Source organism: Stegostoma tigrinum, chromosome 3 (assembly GCF_030684315.1).
Source record: "Stegostoma tigrinum isolate sSteTig4 chromosome 3, sSteTig4.hap1, whole genome shotgun sequence".
Lineage (NCBI taxonomy): Eukaryota > Metazoa > Chordata > Chondrichthyes > Orectolobiformes > Stegostomatidae > Stegostoma > Stegostoma tigrinum.
In genome coordinates, this window is record NC_081356.1 from 72,078,552 (window position 1) to 72,100,358 (window position 21,807).

The 21,807-nt window shown below is 40.7% G+C and overlaps 1 protein-coding gene across 1 annotated transcript in view; it reads right to left on the reverse strand.

Moving 5' to 3' along the window:
* Nucleotides 1-14,858: 14,858 nt before the first annotated feature.
* Nucleotides 14,859-21,807, reverse strand: part of snx2 (sorting nexin 2) — a 55,489-nt gene continuing 48,540 nt past the window's right edge. The window contains exons 13-15 of the mRNA XM_048526864.2: nt 16,353-16,433; nt 16,185-16,256; nt 14,859-15,352 (exon numbers count right to left, since the gene is read on the reverse strand). Of these exons, the coding sequence (XP_048382821.2) occupies nt 15,302-15,352; nt 16,185-16,256; nt 16,353-16,433 (204 nt within the window). The 3' untranslated portion in view covers nt 14,859-15,301. The remainder of the gene's footprint in view (nt 15,353-16,184; nt 16,257-16,352; nt 16,434-21,807) is intronic.

The following is a 21,807-nucleotide window of genomic DNA, read 5'->3' on the forward strand; positions in this document are numbered from 1 at the left end:
GTGCCATTATTTAAGAAAGGTGGTAAGGAAAATCCAGGGAACCATAGACTGGTGAGCCTGATGTCAGTAGTGGGTGTAATGCACTTACTGTAATGCACTTTGTATAGTATGATCTGCCTGTATTGCACACAAAACAAAACATTTCGCTGTACCTAGGTACATGTGACAATAACAAGTCAAATCAAATCTCTGAATGAAGTCGTCTCTCCTCATCTCAATCCTGAATGGCCTGCCTCATATCCTTAGACTATAACCTTTGGCCTGGACTTGTCAGTCGTTGGGAACATCTATCCTGCATTTATCCTGTCCAGCTCTGTTGGAATTTTAGAGGTTTCTATGAGAATCCCCTCCCCCCCCATTATTCTAAACTCCAGTGAATATATTTCTAATGAGTCAATACCTCTTCATGTGTCCGTCCTGCCAGAATCCCAGGATTTAGTCTGGTAAACCATTGTTGCACTCCATTTGTAGCCAGAACGTCTTTTCTCAGATAAGACCAAAATTTCATACAGTACTCCAGGTGTCGTCTCACCAGTGCTCTGTACAACCGCAGCTAGACATCCTTCCTTCTGTACTCTAACCCTTTCCTTATGAAGGCCAACAAGATTATTTGTATCCTTCACTGACTGCTGTATGGTGACGCTTGTCTTGTTACACCTTGCCCTCTCTTTATCAATTGCTATTCGGATAATAATCTGTCTTCTTGCTTTTTACTACCAAAGTGGATAGCCTCACATTTATCCACATCCTACTTTGTCAGTCATGTATTTGCCCAGTTACTCAACTCGCACAGAAGCATCTCTACATCTTCCTCCCAGCTCACCTCCCGTGCAGCTTTGTGCAATCTACAAACTTGGAGGTATTACATTTAATTCCCACATCTAAATCTTAGTATGTCTATTGTGGATAGCTGGAGTCCAAGCATTGACCCCTGCTATACTTCACTAATCACTGACTGCCATTTGGAAAAAGCACTGTTCATTTCTACTCTTTGTTTCCTGTCTGCCAACCAGTTATCTAGCCATATCAATACACTACCCTAATCCCATGCCTTTACTGTAATATGCTAACTTTTTATGTGGGACCCTATTATAAAAGAAAGCCTTGTAAAAGAGGTCACGAGACAGGTTGACGAGGGTCAAGCAGTGGATGTGGTGTACATGGACTTCAGCAAGGCATTTGATAAGGTTCCCCACGGCAGACTCATTCATAAAGTCAGGAGGTATGGGATACAGGGTGATTTGGCTGTCTAGATTCAGAATTGGTTGGCGGACAGGAGGTAGAGAGTGGTTGTAGATGGTATGTATTCTGCCTGGAGGTCAGTGCTGAGTGGTGTCTCGCAGGGCTTTGTTCTTGGGCCTCTGCTCTTTGTAGTTTTTATAAATGACTTGGATGAGGAGGTCGAGGGGTAGGTTAGTATGTTTGCTGCTGACACAAAGGTTGGAGGTGCCGTTGATAGTATCGAGGGCTATTGCAGGCTTCAGCGAGACATTGACAGAATGCGGAGCCGGGCTGAGAAATGGCAGATGGAGTTCAATCTGGATAAATGCTAAGTGATGCATTTTGGAAGGTCGAACTTAAATGCTGAATATAGGATTAAAGGCAGGATTCTTGGCAGTGTGGAGGAACAGCGGGATCTTGGTGTTCAAGTGCACAGCTCTCTCAAAGTTGCCACCCAGGTGGATAAGGTGGTTAAGAAAGCATATGGTGTTTTGGCTTTCATTAACAGGGGGATCGAGTTTAAGAGCCGCGAGGTTATGCTGCAGCTCTACAAAACCCTGGTGAGACCACACTTGGAATATTGTGTCCAGTTCTGGTCGCCCTATTATAGGAAAGATGTGGAGGCTTTGGAGAGGGTGCAAAGGAGGTTTACCAGGATGCTGCCTGGACTGGAGGGCTTGTCTTACAAGGAGAGGTTGACTGAGCTCGGACTTTTCTCTCTGGAGAGAAGGAGTAAGAGAAGTGACCTGATCGAGGTGTACAAGGTAATGAGAGGCATGGATAGAGTCGATAGCCAGAGACTTTTCGCCAGGGCAGGATTGACTGCCACGAGGGGTCATAGTTTTAATGTGTTAGGAGGAAGGTATAAAGGAGACGTCAGAGGGAGGTTCTTCACCCAGAGAGTTGTGAGCGCATGGAATAGTTTACCAGTGGTAGTCGTGGAAGCAGAGTCATTAGTGACATTTAAGCGACTGCTGGACATGCACATGGACAGCAGTGAATTGAGGGGAATGTAGGTTAGGTTATTTTATTTTTGGGTTAGGATTATTCCACGGCACAACATCGTGGGCCGAAGGGCCTGTACTGTGCTGTACTGTTCTATGTTCTAAAAGTCCAAGTAAACCACATTGACATGCGTCCCCCATCAACTCTACTTGTGGTATTCTTGAAAAAATTCCAGTAGATTTGTCAAGTTTGATTTCCTTTCATAAATCTGTGCTGACTCTGTCTGATCTCAATGTTTTCCCAGTGGTCTGCTACTAATTCTTTTGTAATGGATTCTCCTGATGTCAGGCTAACCAGCCTGTAATTCCCTGTTTTCTCTTGACCTTTTCATTTAAATAGTAGGGTTACTTTAGTTACTGTCCAATCCACTGAACCTGTTCTAGAGTCTGTAAAAATTTTTAAGATGACTACTAATACATCTTATGGGCTATTTCTTGAAATACTTTTAGATTTAGATTATCAAGCCCTGGGAATTTTTCACCCTTTAATTGCATAAATTTCCCAAACACCATTTCACCACCAATACTCATTTCCTTCAGTTCCTCCCTCTCTCTAGATCCTGTGTTCCCTATCACTTTTGGGGCTTTATTTGTGTCCTTTTTGAGAAAGACAAAACCAAAGTATATATTTAATTGATCTGCCATCTCTTTATTCTCCGTTACAACTTTCGCTGTTCCTGTCTAGAAATTGAAAGACATTTGTCATCACTTTTTCTTCACATTCCTATAAAAGCTTTTACAATCAGTTTGTAAGTTCCCCGCTAGCTTACTTTCCTCCTCTTAATCCCTTTGACCTCTTTTGCTGCTCCCAATCCTCGTGTCTGCTTTTTTGTTCTGGCCAATTTCTATGCCCCTGCCAAATTTGAATAAACAATTGTTACAGTTTCTCCATACATTCTTTAAATGTTTGCTATTACCCATCCACCAACATCTCTTTCAGTAAAATTCCCAATTTAGCATAGCCAGGTCACACATAATATCATTGTAGTTTCTACTTTTGAAGTTCAGGAGCATAGTCTCAGAATCAACCATATTACTTTAACAAGGGATTTAATTATGTTATTGTCAGTCTATCCAAAGAGGCCTCACACTATTGGACAGCCAGTTACTCCTGTCTCATTTCAGAGTACCCAGTCTAGAATGGCCTGTTCTACAGTTGTTTCCTCACTGTATTGATTCAGAAAATCATCCCATACACTCTCCAGGAATTCCTCCTCTACAAGGTCATTACTGATTTGATTTGCCCAATCTACATGCAGATTAAAGTCATCCAGAATTTCACCTGTAGCTTTATTGCTTGCATCTCTTCAATTTCCTGCTTAATGCCTTTCCCCACATTACCACTACAGCTTGGGGATATAGATACAAACCTCACTAACGGTTTCTGCCCTTTGGTGTTTCTAAGCTCTACCCATACAGATTATGCTTCACCAGAGCTAATATCCTTTGACAATATTAAATTAATTTCCTGTTTAGTCAAAAATGCTACCTCACCTCCTTTTATTTGTCTGGCCTTGTTGACACTGCATGCTGAGCTTCTTCCTATCCCTAGTGGTATAAAGGATGGGTCTGGCTACATTGTCCACAGAACTCTCCAAGAAGTTGGAGCATGTTGTTAGCACCTGTCCTTTGTGCAAACAGTAATGCAGGAAAACATCTTTGACCAGAAGTACATGAGCCAGTAATCAGCATGTAAAGAAGATGATAGATCCTGTCAAATGGTTTTCTGAGCAAACTGCCAAAGTCAGCAGAATTCCTCATTGCCAGAACTTACAAACACCAAGGTGAAGCTAGATTGGTGGTTAAAAAAAAGTCCCTTCCCCCATGTCCAGTGATTCGCTTCCTCTGCATGTTGCTGTTGGGCAGGCTGAAGGCCTCAGGTGGTACTAGATGGCTGCCTGTGGATTTTTTAGTTGACATAGATATGGTGGTAAAGAATTTTAGCTGCAATAATTGAATTAGCTTGCTGGGTTTAGAATTAAAGTGAGATCATTCGTTAGGACAATGGTAGCTTTGAGAAGAAGATAAACCAAAGGTAACAGATAGAATAAAGAAACTTACAATTTAAAATTGAGAACATTCTGTACAAACTCATAGTGGCAGGTATCGTAAGAGGCAATCGGATCAATATTTGGGAACAGACAGCCCAAAATTTGTAGTTTAGCAAGAATTAAAAGAAAAGTATGATCCCACAATAACAGAGTCTGGTTTTGACGAAGACCCTTGCAGGAGCCTTTTCTCTGTAAGCAGGAAGATTAGAACAATAAAAAGCATAAAGAAGATAACCAAGTAAGACTATCAAGATACAAATAATGTAGCAAGTAGAGGCAGAAACAATTGTGAAACAGGATCATTTGACTTTGAGAGAATAAACAATTGCTGCTTTGAAACCGACAAATAGCTTAAAGAATCCAAATAAGTTTCTTTTAATGACTTAATGGAACTATAAAAGTGCCTGAATTCTGTTCTTATCAATGGGATTTGAATAGGTGCTATATGAAAAGTGTTTAAAGTCATGACAATAAAGTCCATCCTGTTGTTAAATTTCTGTTATAAACTATTACAGCATGCAAAATAGAAAGAATTACCAAAGGCAGCTACTATACAGAGAGACTGGGTTTGTTTGACTTTACCAAGTTGGTTAGGGGGGAGGCTGTTCCTGAAATTTGTTAGTTTTGTCACAAAATCGTAGTATCACATGTAACTATGTATAACCTTATAAGTAACTTTATATTAGAACTGATATCAGAAATATAACAATTGTTAAAAGTTAACAACCTTTTTAATCTCACGTACTAAGGTCAGCAAGCAAGGTGAATTGTACAACCAAAGTTGAAAAGTCATTAGTAATAAGCAAGTATACAGTGCAGCTGGCAAATGTCTGGGAAGGGATATAACAGTTGGCTTTGTAATGTAAATTTATGGGGTACGTTGTAAGATCACAAGATCTGATGATAATGATACCCGGTAAATATCATAAGATCATGGGGAACCTGAGGTAGACCATGAAGTTTTCCATCATTGATCCTGTATTCACAGGATTGGATGTGTAGGTCAGAGAGGATGTGGCAAACACTGATGTCATTGTTGCATGTAACCATTCTAATGTGGTATGTGTAAATGTCCTGTATGTTATTGAGAAAAGTAGAGTGTCACTGACCTCCAAACTAGCTGTACTTAAGAGGGCAACTAGGCCCCATGTGAAAGCCAGATTCGGAGAAGTCTCTGGCCTCTCCTACACACGTGGCAAAAGAGCTCAGAGTAAAGGTCACTTGTACAACTGAGCACAGAACTGGAGACTCCTCTTTGTCGTCTCTTTTCAACAGTTGCCCTGAAGGCAGTTATGGTAAGAAAGAGACTGGTGTCCATATCCTTACGAAAAACACCTTTGTGAAGGTGGTTTGGGGGGTTTTGCAGAGATTTTATTGTGATTTATCAATAGCAGCTCCATGAGACAGAGCTCAGTTTTAAAGACTGTTCCAAGAGTTGCACAGTAAGACAAATCAACTACACCTGGATGACCACTAACTTGATGGAAGACCCTTTTTAGACTACCCAACGTTTGCTGGTTCTCAAAGGCCTGGAGTTATCCTTGACCACGTTTGCAGGCTGGCACATTCCAAGGACCAGGACTACATGCCCATGAACACATTAAAACTCAGGGAAGTACTGCAGAGTTACAAAGGGGAATGGTCACTGCCCAGTATCTTTCAGCCACAATACACTGAGGGACTGAGAACACCAGAATATCTCAGGCTGTGTGCCTTGCAAAGAATATATGTTGTAAATCAAGACTGTTGAAAATGTATTGAAGCACCTCAGTGAAATACATTGCATGAAAAATTTATAGCTATTTCACTAATTTGAAATGTTTTTGCCCTTGAGCGGCTTGTCTGATGTTATTGTCTACAAATTTCGTGAGCAAAGCATATTTTTGGGAACAAATGCGTTTTGAAGAATATGATATGTGACATCACAGGATAGCTGTAAATTAGTTGGCTGGTAGTTGTTTGGCAGGCAGAGTTAGAAATTAGAAAAATAAGAATTCTTGTATGGTAAAGATCCATTCTAATTCTTCATATTATACAGTAAGTTGTAGAGACAAGCCCTAAACGTTGAAAAAAATAATTAAAATAATCAAAGAATTAACTGAAATGCAGTGAAGATGGCAGAATCTATAGGTGTGAAGCTGGAAGAGCACAGCAGGTCAGACAGTATCTGATGAGCAGTTAAGTCAACATTTCAGGCCAAAACCCTTTATCAGGACTAATGAGGGGGTCAGGGACTAGAGAATTTGAGAGTATGGAGCAGGTAAAGGGAGTCAGACTGCAGGATTATCAGTCCTTATGATTGTCCAACAATTTTGAGATCTTTTCAGTTTGTTTTGACAAGCGAGAGAGGACTGAAGGATGGATGAGCTAATTGATCAGGGCACCCTGAAAAAGGAGACTTAAAAATAGTGTGCAAAGGAACAAATAGAAATATAGTGGTATCAGATGGTAGAGTTGGAGGGGTGGGTTGTGGGAGAGATTTAGAAGTCTGTATAGCTGCCAGCAAACACTCAGATGGCTGAGATAACAAAGTGTGGAGCTGGATGAACACAGCAGGCCAAGCAGCATCTCAGGAGCCGGCTGCTTTTTTTCTCACTTGATGCCAGGTCCAGGTAATGTGCTTTGAGTTAGAGGGGAACTTAAGGTGGGATCAGGATCCAGTGGTTGTGGTCCACGAGTAGCAATAGATAGGACTTGAAAAGCTATTCTGCTTTGAAATTAAGAGCAGTTAGGGGTTTAATTAGAAGCTTGAACCTCAAGATGTAATAGTCTCTGGATTGTTTTGGATAACATGAAGAATGGCGTTCAGTGTTTGAGAAATGAGAGCTGTACTGTCAGGATGCCCTACGCCTCAACCATACTGTGTACTGCTGGGTCATAGAGATGGCTTTAAGCCTAATAATGGGGAGGAGCGGGAAGGTTCTACTGAAGGGAGATATAGTTAACGAAAGGGAAACTACAGAAATTTGGGTTATGATTTCCAGAACATGAATAGAAGGGACAAAACATACAAACTGAAGAATATAACAGCAAATCAGGCTATTGCAAAAGATGTTTAAAAACAAAGAATTTAAGGCCTTGTACCCAAAAGCATACAGCATTTGTAACAAAAGAGATGCATTGTTAGCACAGACAGACATAGCTATGTATGACCTAATAAGCAGCTGGGACCTAAATACTGAAGGATGTTTGACATATCAGAATAACAGGAAGGTAGGAAAGGTGGAGCAGGATAGCTCTTAATTCATGATGACATTATTCAGGTAGTTAACTTGATAGATCAAAATGAAAAATCAGTTTGGGCAGAGATAAGTAATAGTAAAGATAAGAGATCACTGGTGGGATGAGTTTATAGGAACTTTAAGTCAATACAGTGCAGAGCATATAAGAGGGAATAAGTGGAGCAAGTACAAATTGAAGGATTCTAACACCAACCCCACAACAAGCTAATTGGCCGATATTCCTTGGTTTCTGCCTGAATAGAGGATTTATTATGGCTATTTTCCTGTCAGATTAAATCCTGAGCTAGGGAAATTTGAAAAACAAACATCTACCACCTTATTAGTCTTCTCTTATGATCCTAGGATGAAGTTCGTCTGGACCAGGGCACTTAACAGTTACAGCTCCACCAGCTTATAACAGGGAAGGCCATGGTCTAGTGCTATTATTTCTAGACTATTAATCCAAATACCCAGATAATGTTCTGGGGACCCAGGTTTGAATCTCTTCATGGCAGATTGTGAAATTTGAATTCAATTTTGAAAAATCTGCAAATAAGAACCTGCTGATGACCATGAAATTGTTGTCCACTGTTGGAAAAAAAACCCACCTGGTTTACTAATGTCCTTCAGGGAAAGAAATCTACAACCCTTACTTGGTCTGGCTGACATGTGACTCCACACCCACAGCATGCAGTTGCCCTCTGAAATACCCTAACAAGCCATTTAGTTGTACCAATCATGACAAAGTCTCAAAGAAATGAAATTGGATGAATCACCTGCATTGACCTATGCACCGGAAAAGACAATGGCAGAAACAGCCCTGTTGACCCTGCATAGTCCTCCTCATTAACATCTGGGGGTTAATGCCAAAATTGGAAGAGCTGTCTCCCAGACTAGTTGAGTAACAGCCTGACATTGTAATACTCATAGAATCATACATCACACACAGCTCCATCACCATCCCCGGATATATCCTTTGCAACCAGCAGGACAGACCCAGCAGAGGGGCCAGCACTATGGTATAGTCGGGAGGGTGTTGCTCTGGGAGTCCTCAACATCGACTCCGGATCCCAAGTCGTCTCATGGCTTCAAGTTAAATATAGGCAAGGAAACCTCCTGCTGATTACCACATATCGTCCTCCCCCAGCTAATGAATCACTACTCCTCAATGTTGAGCAACACTTGGAGGAAACACTGAGGATGGCAAGAGCACAAAAATGTACTCTGTGTGGGAGATTTCAATGCCCACCAAGAGTGGCTCGGCAGCAATGCTACCGATCGAGCTGGTCAGGTCGTAAAGCTTACAGCTGCTAGACTGGGTCTGTGGCAGATGGTAAGGGAACCAACAAGAGGGAAAAACATACTTGACCTCATCCTTACCAATCTGCTAGTTGCAGATGCATCTGTCCACTACAGTATTGGTGAGAGTGACCATCACACAGGTCTTGCGGACACAAGGTCCTGCCTCCACATTGATAATAACCTCCACATGTTATGTGACACTACCACCGTGCTAAATGCGACAGACTTCAAACAGACCTAGCAACTCATGATTGGTCATCCAAGAGGTGCTGTGGGCCATCAATAGCTGCAGAATTGGACATCAGCACAATATGTAACCTTATGGCCCAACATATCCCCCAGTCGACCATTACCATCAAGCCAGTAGACCAACCCTAGTTCAACGGAGAGTGCAGGAGGGCAAGCTAGGAGCAGCACCAGGCATACCTCAAGATGGGATGTCAACTTGGTGAAGCCACCAAACAGGACTAACGGCACGCCAAACCACGAAAGCAGTAAGTGATAGACAGAGCTTAGTGATCCCACAATCAACGCATCAGATCTACGTTCTGCAATTCTGCCACAAACTGTTATGAATAGTGATGGACAATTAAACAACTCACTGGAGCAGGAGGCTCCACAAATATCCCCATCCTCAATGATGGAAGAGCCTAGCACATCAGTGCAAAAGATAGGGCTGAAGCTTTTGCAGCAATCTTCAGCCAGAAGTGCCAAATGGATGATCCATTTCGGCCTCTCCAGTGGTCCCCAGCATTACAGATACCAGTCTTCAGTGAATTCAGTTCACTTCACTGGATATCAAGAAACGGTTGGAGGCATTGAATGCTGCAAAGTCCACAGGCCCTGACAACATTCTGGCAATAGTACTGAACACTTGTGCTCTAGAACTTGCCACTCTCCTAGCCTTAAAACACTGGTATCTACCCAACAATGTAGAAAATTGATTTGATGTGACCTGTACATAAAAAAGCAGGACAAATCTAACCCGACTAAGTACCATCGCATCAGCCTACTCTCAATCATCAGTAAAGTGATGGAAAGTGTCAGCAACAGTGCTACAAAGCAGCACCTGCTCAGTGACGCCTAGTTTGGGTTCCACCAAGGTCTCGGAGCTCCAGACCTCATTACAGCCTTAGTTCAAACCAGGACAAAAGAGCTGAATTCCAGAGGTGAAGTGAGAGTGACAGGCCTTGAAATCAACGCTGCATTGGACCGAGTGTGGCATCAAGGAGCTCTAGCAAAACTGGAATCAATGGGTTTTGGGGCAAACAGTGATTAGAGTCATACCTGACACATTGGAAAGTGGTCGTGGATGTTGAAGATCAGTCATCGCAGCTCCAGGACATGTTTGCAGGAGTTCTTCAGGGTAGTGTCCTAGGCCCAACCACCTGCAGCTGCTTCAATGACCTTCCCTCCATAAGGTCAGAAGTGGGGACATTCGCCAATAGTTGCGTAATGTCCAGCAACATTCACGACTCCTCAAATACTGAAGCTGTCCGTATCCAAATGCAACAAGGTCTGGACAATATCCAAGCTTGAGTTGACAAGTGACATTCGCAACACAAATGCCAGGCTATGACTATCGCTAGTTAGAGACAATCTAACCAATGGCTCTTGACATTCAATGGTATTACCATCACTGAATCCCCTGGATTCATCCTGGGAGTTATCATTGATCAGAAACTCAACTGGACTCACCACATAAATGCAGTGGTTACAAGAGCAGGCCAGAAGATTAAAATACTGTGGCAAGTAACTCACTTCCTGACTCCTGAAAGCCTGTACACAAGGCACCAGTCCGGAGTGTGATGGAATACTCCGTGCTTGCCTAAATAAGTGCAGCTCCAACTACACTCAAGAAGCTTCACACCATCCAGGACAAACCAACCCACTTGATTGGCACTGCATCCACTCCCTCCACAACTGATGCTTAGTAGTAGTGTGTATTATCTATAAGATGCACTGCAAAAATTCAAAGATCCTCAGACAGCGCCTTCTAAACCCAGGACCATTTCCATCTAGAAGGACTAGGGCATCAGACATATGGGAACACCACCATCTCCAAGTTCCCCTCCAAGCCACTCATCTTCCTGACTTGGCATTATATCACTATTCCTTCACTGTCACTGGTTCCAAGTCCTGGAATTTCCTCCCTAGAGGCATTGAGAGTCAACCCACAGGACGAGGGCTGCAGCAGTTCAAAATAGCAGCTCACCACCACCTTCTCAAGGGCAACTAGGGATGGGCAATAAATGCTGGCCAGCCAATGCCCACATCCCACAAATGAATAAAAAAAACCAAGCTTGGTCAGTACTGTTACCCTTGTGATTGTAATGTCATGTTCCTCTCTTTCTGTCTCCTGATTTACAAGTATTATAGAGAATACATAAAACATTCCAGTTGTGAAGACAAGTCAGAAGCAAATTTTTTCCTTAATTTCACCTGCCATTTCATTATCTAATAACTCCCCATTCTCATCTCTAGTGGATCAGCCATTTTTCCTTTATTTTGAAATATATTTGAAAACCCTCGTTATCCATTTTAGCTAACTAATTACAATTTTTCTCTTAATATCTTTTGCCATTATTTTTGTCATTGGAAAGAACATATCACCCCAGTTGACAAGCACTCAAAAGAAACAATGCTTTTTCTTCAAGTTTGATGCTTTGCTTAATGATGGCTGGTGGGATCTTCTCTTATTAGAATATGCTGACTATTCTGAAGTAGCTCTTTCAGTGTCTGCCACTGCTTCTTTATTCACCTGTTTCTACTCTAGTTAACCAGTTCTCTTCAGCTCTTACACCTTAAGTTTAAATACTAATCTTATAGCCATTCCTCTCCCTTTCAAATTGGATGCAAAATTCAATCATTGCGATCACTGCTACTGAAGGTGTCCTTATTTTGGTGTAACAAGTTAATCATACAATATCAAGTCTAATATAACAAGGAAATGGCAGAGGAATTAGATATTTTGCATCAATCTTTACAGCAGAAGATAAAGTATATTCTGTAAATACTAACAACAGTCAAGGGGAATTAAGTATAATGACTAAATAAATAGTATCAGACAAACTAATGGGCTAAAGGCAAATAAGTGCCCCAGTCCTGATGGCTTGCATGCTCGGATCCTCTGGTTGTAATTTTCCAAACAGTTGGATTATGGAGAACGATGATTCGATTCCATGTGATAGCCTTATTCAAAAAGGGAGAGGCAAAAAGCAGGGAACTATAAGCCAATTAGCCTAATGTCTATTGTTGGAAAAGAATTGGAATGAAGTATTAAGGAACAGCAAATCATTTGAAGCATCACAATCTAATCAAGCAAAGTCAGCATGGCTTCATGTAAGGGAAATTATGTCTAATTTAAAATTTTTCAAAGTCTCAACCAGAGTAGATAGAGGGGAAAGCAGTAGAAATATTATATCTGGAGTCACAATCTGTGTAAGCAGGCCATTCAACCTGTCGAGTCCACATCAACTCTAAAAAGATTCCCACCCAGACACCCTACCCTATCCTTGTAACTCTACATTTCTCATGGCTAATCCACCTAACCTGTACATCCCTGGATAGGAAAGCATTCAGCAAGGTCTCATAAAAGGTTAGGTCATAAGGGCTCATGGTGATTAGATGTCCATGTGCCAATTCTGTATCCATGCTCAGGAAACAAGTGGGGTATAAGGGGTTATTTTTCAGGTTAGTAACCCATGATCAGTGGGATTCCCACAGGGTTCAGTGCTGAGGCCACAACTGCAGACAATTAATATTAAATGACAAACAGAAACTGCATGTAATTGAATCAAAGTTGCAAGGAAGTGGCAGGGAAGTGGGTATGAAGAATGCTGGATCAGCTGTGATCCTATTGAATGGCCAGAGAGCTTGAGTCACTGAGCAGCCTATTCCAGTTTCTATTTCCAATGAGCCATGTGGTCCACTTGAGAAAATTGGACCAAAGGTTACAACCTCAGTGAAGGGCGGGGGGCGCGGGGGTCTTCAGCCAGAGGGTCTTGGATCTGTGGAATTCTTTACTGTAGAAGCCAAGTCAGGTGTATTTAAAGACAAAAAGATTCTCAGTCACTGAATCAAAAGATAATTGGGAAAAAGCAGGATGGTGGCTGATAGGTTGCCAAACCTCATGATTGAATGGTAGAGCAAAACTTGATGGGGTGAATGGCCAAATTTTGCTCTGTCCATATAATCATGAGTTCCTTAGACCAGCAAGTTAAAATTATAAACTTCAGCCATGTAATAATTCTTTCATTGAGGATTGGCATACCATGTTTACAGCAGTGAAACCTAAACAACATTCAGGCTTAGGCAAAGTGGCCAGTAATACTCAAGTGACAGACGACCACAAAAGTCTAACTACCTCCACTTAAATCTTCAACAGCATTAAACTCACTGAAAACATCCATGGGGTTTACTGAAGCGAAGCCCAATTGGACCAACAAGTGCTATAGCTAGTACAGATTGGAGAAGAGGGTTTTCCAATAATCACACTCCTTCCAGCTCCTCAAAGCTGGTCTACACCATCAGGTGTGATGGAATATTCTGCACTGGTTTGTTAAGTGCAGCTGGAAACCATTCAGGACCAAATAAGTCTGCTTCAACTCTTCAAATGATGGACTCCTTCCACTATTAAAACAACAGCAGTGACGATGACATAGCAAAACTCCTTGATAACAGGAAGAAAGGGCAGTTGGTGCCCAGTACCATTGTCTCTTTCAAGGTTGCATCCAGAGGTACAGTTCCAAATTAGGAACTCACTTCATTTATTGTTGCTGGCTCAAATACTGAAACTCCCATTGTGGATATAATGTACAGAAACAATGAGCAGGCAACCACCATTTAGCCCTTCGAGCCCACGCCATCATTCTTTTGACCACGGCTGATGGTCTAACTCAATGACTTAATCTTGCTTTCTCCCCATAACCTTTGTAATCCAGGAGACTAGATATAGTAAAGTGAAAAACAAAATAACTGCAGATGCTGTAAAATCAGGAACAAAAACAGAGCTGCCGGAAAAGCTCAGCAGGTCTGGCAGCATCTGTGAAGGAGAAAAGTTAACACTTCAGGTCCAGTGACCCTTCCTCAAAATGGAGGAAGGGTCAACTGGACCCAAAACATTGTGTGAAGGAGAAAACAGACTAGAAGCAGTACTTGGCGTGAATGGGATCAAAAAGTTTTGGCATCAACTACTTCCTGTAGTAATGAATTTCACAGGCTCACCACTCTTTGGTGAAAGAAATGTCTCATCTGTCCTAAATTACCTACTCCAAATTCTCATGCTGTGACCCCTGGTTCTGGACACACCTGCCATTGGTAACTTCCTCCTTGAATCTACCCTGTCCAGTCCTTCTAGAATTGGGTCTCACATTCTCTCTTTCCCCAACCCTCCCTATTTGTCTGAACTCCAGTGAAAACGGTCAGTTGGTCCACATACATCAGAACCACCATACCAGGAATTAGCCTGGTAAACTTTCACTGCATTCCTGAGAGCAAGAGCAACCTTCCTCAGAATATTATGTGCAGTTTCAGCCTCTAAGTGTAGTCTCAAGGCCCTGTACAACTGCAACACATTGCTGCTTTCATACACAAAACCTGCTCACAAATGATGCCAACATACCATTTGCTTTCTTTACCATGCGTGCTTACCTTCAGCAACTGGTGAAGGATGCCCAGGTCCCACTATACACTGCCCTCTCCCAATTCACAGCCACAGTAATCTGCCTTCTTGTGTTTGCTTCTAAAGTGAATAGCCTCATTTATTCAAATTTACTGCATCTGCCATGCATTTGCCCACTCACCCAAAATGTCAAGGTCAAGCTGAAGGATCTCTGCATCCTCAGTTCACCCTCCCACCCAACTTGATATCATCTACCAAACTTAAAGACCCTCATCCAAATCATTAATATTGTGAATAACTGGACATGGCCTGCAACGGTTGAAGAGAATATCTCTCAATCACCTTCATGGGCAATTGGGGGAAGGGCAACATCCCATGACTGAATAAGTGCAATGTTAAGGTCTTATGCATTAAAACACACTAGTATTCTACTGCATTAAGTATATTCCTTTATTGTAGTAACAAAGATCACAAAATTCATGGTTTCTATACAGGAATGCTGATTTATGCTTTCACAATTTACAATTAGTTATGAAAATTCATTAATAGATCTTCAGGAATGAAACACAAGTGTCATTCACAGCAAAGTCAGAGTTCCAGCACTGGCAATGTATTTCTCTGCAAATTCTGTAAGATGCACAGTAGTGTTTAATTCAGCAACTACTGTAGAATACCATTCCACAGTTCAGTTCATTATGACTGAATCAGGCCATGCAGCTGGTTAACAATGTGACAGAATTAAAGAATCTATTAAACCACTTCTGTAATGCAGTATTACAACTTTAAGATAGTGGTTATTGAAGTGGAATTCTGTAGTCAGTGCTTCGTACGGAACCAGTTGTAAACAAGAGACAGGCCACATTTCTTCATATTAGGCGCTCATGCTATTGCTTTTGCTTCAGGCAGAAAAGCCTCCCAGTATTTGATTAACTGAAAATAAATTCAAGAAGGTTATTCTCACAATAGACTTAAATTGGAATGAGACCTGCAAGGGATTTTTAAAAACCCACAAAAACAGCTAAATCACACTGTTACTAGTTTAATAACAGTTAAAACATGAAAAAAACTGGGAGTTGAAAACTTGAGACCACCAATTCACATGCCCAAAATTTAAACTGCCCTTGGAGATAAGTGGTAAAGATTTGATAGTACATTCTGAAGGATGTACTCTATTCTATTCTGTTCAGAAATGGTTTTGCCAATTAGATAAACTTGCATCTCATGATGTCCAGACATCTAGAACATAAGTAATTTTCATTAGCAAGAGAGAAAAAAAAACAGGAGGAGAGACTGCATGAAACACTGTGGGCAAATTAATATACTGGTATGCTAGGATTCCACTTGTTACTGTTACTGAGGGGGTTGGGTCACAAATATGCTTGATAATGCTCAGGTTTTCAAGTGGAGCATTGAATGAAATCAAGAAAAGTAGCTTTATGAAATTAACAGTTCAAAAGCATTACCTGACAAATGATAATGTATTTACATTGACAATTATACTGACTGCCCCATGGAATACAACATGCCACCCAAAAACTTGATATTTTCACTAAGTCTTGTTGAGTTTGACAATCTAGGGTGACTTCACAGATCAGTGCTTTGTAGCTTTAGACAGACAAGCTCAGTGCAGTGGCACTCAAGTATTAGTTTTAACTCTGGTTTTGCTTTTAGCAAAAATGGTCAATTGACTTTTCCATAACTGCAACATGTGACTGATCAGCCTCAAATTACAAAAGTTTTAAAAAAATAAAAAAACACTTACCTGCTGCTGAGTTTGCACTAAAGATTCAAGGTACTTAATTATAACAGTTTTGAAATCCTTTACTCTCTCTTTCTGAAAAGGAAGAGATTAAAACAAAAAAAATCAAACAAATGGCCTAAAGATATTTTAGGTAGTTGTAAGTTTAATATGCTGGACCATTCCATATACCTCAAATCTACCAACTTCCTTGCGAATGGTTTTGGAGATCTGCTCAAAGTCCCTCTCTCCTTGTTGCACTCTTGCCTCCCACTGAAGAAAGACAGATAGTTAGATAAATCAGTTACAAACATTTAGAATGCTTCAATATTTCTAACAAAGTCTTGGGCAAAATACTGAGCACAATGACCTTTAGTGCTAAGCAGCTAATTGAACAAAAACACTTGAATTTATGCAATTACAAGTATATAAATTATAGGAAGTCAAATTCTTAAGGTAGACTGATGTTACAAATTTGTGCAAACAAAACAAACCAGATGACTGACTTTGCAATTATTGAAATGGTGTTAACAAAAAAAATTGATAGTACATTGTAACTGCAGGAGAGCTATTATTTGGAAGTTGAGAAAGGTTGTAAGTTCAACAGAAACAAAATTAATTCTACCATATGAAATATAGTTGCAAAGTTAGTTTACACTCAAGTTACAGGAGGAACATTAGATCTGAAGGAATTTCAGAAATAATTCCATCTAAAAACAAAATTCGAAGGTTAATAGGATCAGGTGCTGGTTCCAACATTAACCAGTCTACTCAATACACTGGATTATCCAAGTGACTGTATCAGCTGTTTCTTGTACAGCAGTTAGTTTGGTTTTTCCATAGAATCCACACCTCTTCAACACAATGCTACTGTCACTTATTTGCTTCAACCAAGGGGCGCAAAGCAGTGACACCACTGTTAGAGCTACTGCCTCACAGCACCAGGCACCCAGGTTCAATTCCACTCGTGGGTGACTGCCTGTGTTGTGTTTGCATGTTCTCCCATGTCAGTTGGCTCTGGTTTCCCCCCAGCTAACAAAATGCATCCAAAAGCATGTATTCGCATAAGATACACAAGATGGTGCTGCATCGATAGGGTTAGTGTTACTGATCTATAAGAGATCTTAAAGCCCAAACTAATATACTGGGAATCATATGTTCAAATCCCACCACAGCAACTGGAGGAATAAGTCAGTAACCTTGGAAGTGAATGCTGGCCTCAGGTAAAGCATTAAACTCTGTCTTAAATTTAATGACCCATCTGGTTCACTCTAGAACATTAGTGAAGTTAGTCTGCTGCCCATCAGCCCACCAACTGACACGTGGGAGACCGAAGACAGCGGTGGATAATGCAAGAAGGTTCGGGCTCTGAATTTCACAGCAACACTGCTGAAGGCTTGTACTCCAGAGTCCCAAATCAATCTGCTCGAGTACACATTCAACAGGAGATAATTGCCCAGTCTGTTGTAGCCCACATTAAGCAGACATGTCAGTCAATTAATACTCTGGTCTACCTTAATGAGCAGAGTGACAAGATATCAGACTGTGCTGCTTGACAGCATATACTCAGGATTAGCAAGTGAACTGATGTTAGCTTGAGATAATGGGAACTGCAGATGCTGGAGAATCAGAGATAACAAAGTGTGGAGCTGGATGAACACAGCAGGCCAAACAGCAGAGGAGCAAAAAAAAGCTGATGTTTCAGGCCTAGACCCTCCATCAGAAAAAAGGTGTTAGCTTTAGGTTCCGCCAAACTTTACTCATTCCCTGCCCTCATTGCAGCCTTGATCTAAATGCAAACAAAGCCAAATTCCAGCAGGGAGGGTGACTATACTTGACACAAAGGCAGCATTTGGCAAAAGGTGTAACATCAAGGAACTTGAATCATTGCAATCAGTAGTGGTATTGTCGGTCAGTCGGCTCAGCCAGAGATGTTCCTCAGAATAGTGTCACAAGGCCAATTATTTTAGCTGCTTCAGTTACCTTACCTCAAATCTTGTCAGAAGTAGAAATGCTTACTAATGATTACAGCACCATTTGCCACTCCTCAGATAAAAGCCCCTTAGAGAGTGCAAATACAGCAATACCTGTACAATGTTAGGGTGTGGGCTGACAAGTATGAAGGGCAAAAAACCAGCTTCACTGGCACCAATCCAGTATATCAAACCCTTCAATACAATGATGGTACAGTGTACCATCTGCAAGATGCACTGCAACCCAAGGCTCCTTCATTGTAAGTCAAAAGTTACCAATCTCAACCATGTGGAAGAATATGGGCAGATGTAAGAATCAAGAGGTTTCCTTGAACCAAGCCATCTTAACTTAGAACATCACTAACTCACTGGGTCCTGGACATACCTGCCTAAGAGCTCTGTTGCTTCACGTCCTGAAATATAGTGGTTCAAGACAACACCTCACCATCCTGAAAAGGTGATTAGGGATGGGCAATAAATGCTAGCTTAACCTGTCACAGCATCCTGAAAAAATAAAGAAATTACTGATATGTACTTCTACACCCACAGCAACATTGTTGGGAGGGAGTAGGCTGGAGCAAAGGCAGGGGGAATGAGAGAGGAAAGAGAGCTAGCATTAAATTAGGGAACCAAAAGGAATACACCAGGGATCAGAGGGCCCGCAGTTAGCAAGACCAGAAGATCAGATCGGATACATTCAAGGATAGGAAAAAAAAGAGATGCAAATTCTTCCGATCCACCTGGCAGCAGCAGGCACTAGGTGACTACAGGATTGAAAAAGTGAAACTTCATTTTAAAAAAGGGTTAAATCCACTGACTACAGGTTAGTGGCCAGAAGGCTTTCAAATGTTACTGAAGACAAAAAGAGAAAAACACATTGAAGGAAGACAGTAAGTTTGTTAAAATCTGTCTTGAGGTACAGTTGAGTGATACTCAAATTTCCAAACAGGGTGTTTACTGCAATACCACAAAATAAGCTTGCTGAAATTGAAGCCCATGATTAAAAAAAGTCAGGAAAAAAGTTAGTAACCACAGATCTGCAATATCAGAAAAGTATCAGGAAAAACTCAGCAAGTCTGGCAGCATGAGAAATCAGTTAACATTTCAGGTCCAGTGACCATTCCTCAGAACTGTAGGATAGTAACAGTGTTCTATTGGCATTACCATTGTCTTGCCAGAGGCTAGAGATACTCTCATTAGAGATAGAGATGATTGGTGGTTTAACTGGACAGCCACCATACCTCAGGTGAGAGGACAAATTGATAAGAGTCCTTCGTGGTAACTGCAGCCAGTGATGGGGACCGAACCCATGCTGTTGGCATCCTACTGCTTCACAAGGCAACTGAACTAAACTGATCCCCATTCCTGGAGTGCTGGGAAGTAGTGTTTCTCCAGGTGGTCTGTACAGACATTGGTTTTCATAATGATTAAGTGACTGACTTGAGTAAACAAACATAACAGATTTTTTTTAAAAGTGGTAAAAAACAAAACCTTTGATGCACAAGAAGCTGACGGAACTGACATTGAAAATATATTGCACATTTCAGCTTAAGTGACACATTTTAGCCAGATGAATTAAGCAGCAATGTAAATTAGAGAGGATACAAGAACAAAATGGACCTTAAGGTTATGTAGAATGCTGGCTGACAAAGAGAAACTCACTTTTCCTTTTTACATACTATTGGCACAACCTTGCTGGATTACTTTTGGACAGCCACATGGACTTGACAGATTCAAAATAATTTTGACTTATAAAATTAGTAAAGCATTGCAGCACACCCATTGCTGGTATCATAGAAAAGCATCAGGTCTACAACTAGATTTAAAAAACATTCACATTTTCCAATACCATCTAGACATGTAAGACCATGCCATTTTATCCAATGAAGCTCCACCAGCCTGAAACAGACATGAAGTGGATTTAAATTCCAGACATCAAGAGGTGTACAGCCCTGCATCTATGAAGAAAAGCAGATTAGGCCATGTGATCCAAGTCAACTACACTATTCAATAAGTGTATGGCTGAATGGTGTTGAATTCCTTCAATGTTCACATCTAAATCACAACAAATACCACAATCCACAAACATACCTTTCAATATAGTTTAGTTTAACAGCCAACGACAGGCAGCCAGCCAATTAGTCCACCCATCAACCTATGAACCAAATTGCAGATGCTTCTAAGGATATTATGCTTGGTTAGAAAAAGGTACCATAAAAATACTTGTTAAATATATAGTCAAAAGCCTAGAAGCTTGGAAGTGTCAAATTTTGCCTCTAAATTCCACCTTAGCTAAGCTTGCCCAACTGATGATTAAAAATTAATTAAGTGAAGGCTCAAAGCAAAATTTAAAAAAAATCACTGGAAGCTTCTTTGAAGATCAAAAGTAATTGTTATATACAGAACTCCACACAAAGTTTAAGTGGTTTTCAAAAGTGTGATTCCATTATGTTAACTCTTAATTTATTGCAACTTTTGCAGATACAGTTAAATCAAAGCACCAAAAATTGTGCTTAGAGCAAGACATTTTACAATTACGAATACAAAAAAATTAATTTGCCACATCCTTCCTTGACTTCCCATTTTTCTTAAAAACCAGACTTCTGCTTCTACATCTTGTTATGTGGGGTGCAAGGCCTCAATTTTGACATGAAGCTTCATCTTTCTCCCTCATTTAGAAAGTAGTACTGAAATCATTAGACAGAAACAAAGTAAAAAAGAAGGAGATAGATATTGGGGCAGGGAGCCCAAAGTACAAGAGATTCAGCAATTAAATTTTAAAAATATCAGCAAAAAATGTGGGAGGCAGAGGAGTTGAACTAGAATGCAGACAGTTATGACACCTAATTTCTTCACTCTCCCTTCCTCATGTTACTACAGAACATTGAGATTTAGAAACTAGCTATGTATGCAGGAACTAAAAACTAATTTGGCCTTGTTAGTATCAAGTCTGTTCTGTTAGAGAATTCTGTTCAACCAGTCCACGTCATCCATCTGCTTGCGCTTGGCCCATATCCTTCTTACCATTATCCAAAATGCCTTTGGGCATAATAATTGTACCCAAATCCACTACTTCCACTGGACATTCATTCCATCCCACCAAATTCTTTGCCTATACAATTAGAGCACCTGGAAGTTAGGCTCCTAACATGATTTGAATTCAAGTGCAGAATAACATTTTCTTACTATAGCCCTATACATGACATCTTTCTCATTTATAGAACATAGTACCCATACCCAAATCTAATTGAGGCATACTGAAAGCCTATTTATAGGCAGAAACTGCAATTTTAACAGGTGCTCAAATTGAGTGTTTTTAAACATTTTAAGCGATAATCAAATTCAACCAAATAAACAGGTTTCTGGTCATAATGTTTTCATTTCTAGTTTCTACTAGGTATGCATCCAAGTTTTGAAAATGGTCAGATTGAGAAAATACATTGACATGTCTACATACACTGTGCCCATAAAGTACACAACTATTACATATAGAAGTTAGGCAAATTATAAATATATAGTTAAGCTATTAAAGTTATACAGAAAGTGACTCTGCACAACAGTACCAAACATTATATTCAGTCACACTCAATACAACTGCACTAGGTGCTGCAATTACTGGCTAATGCTGAAGTTCAGAGCAGTTGCAAGGAGGGGCATGTATTAGTCAAGCAAAA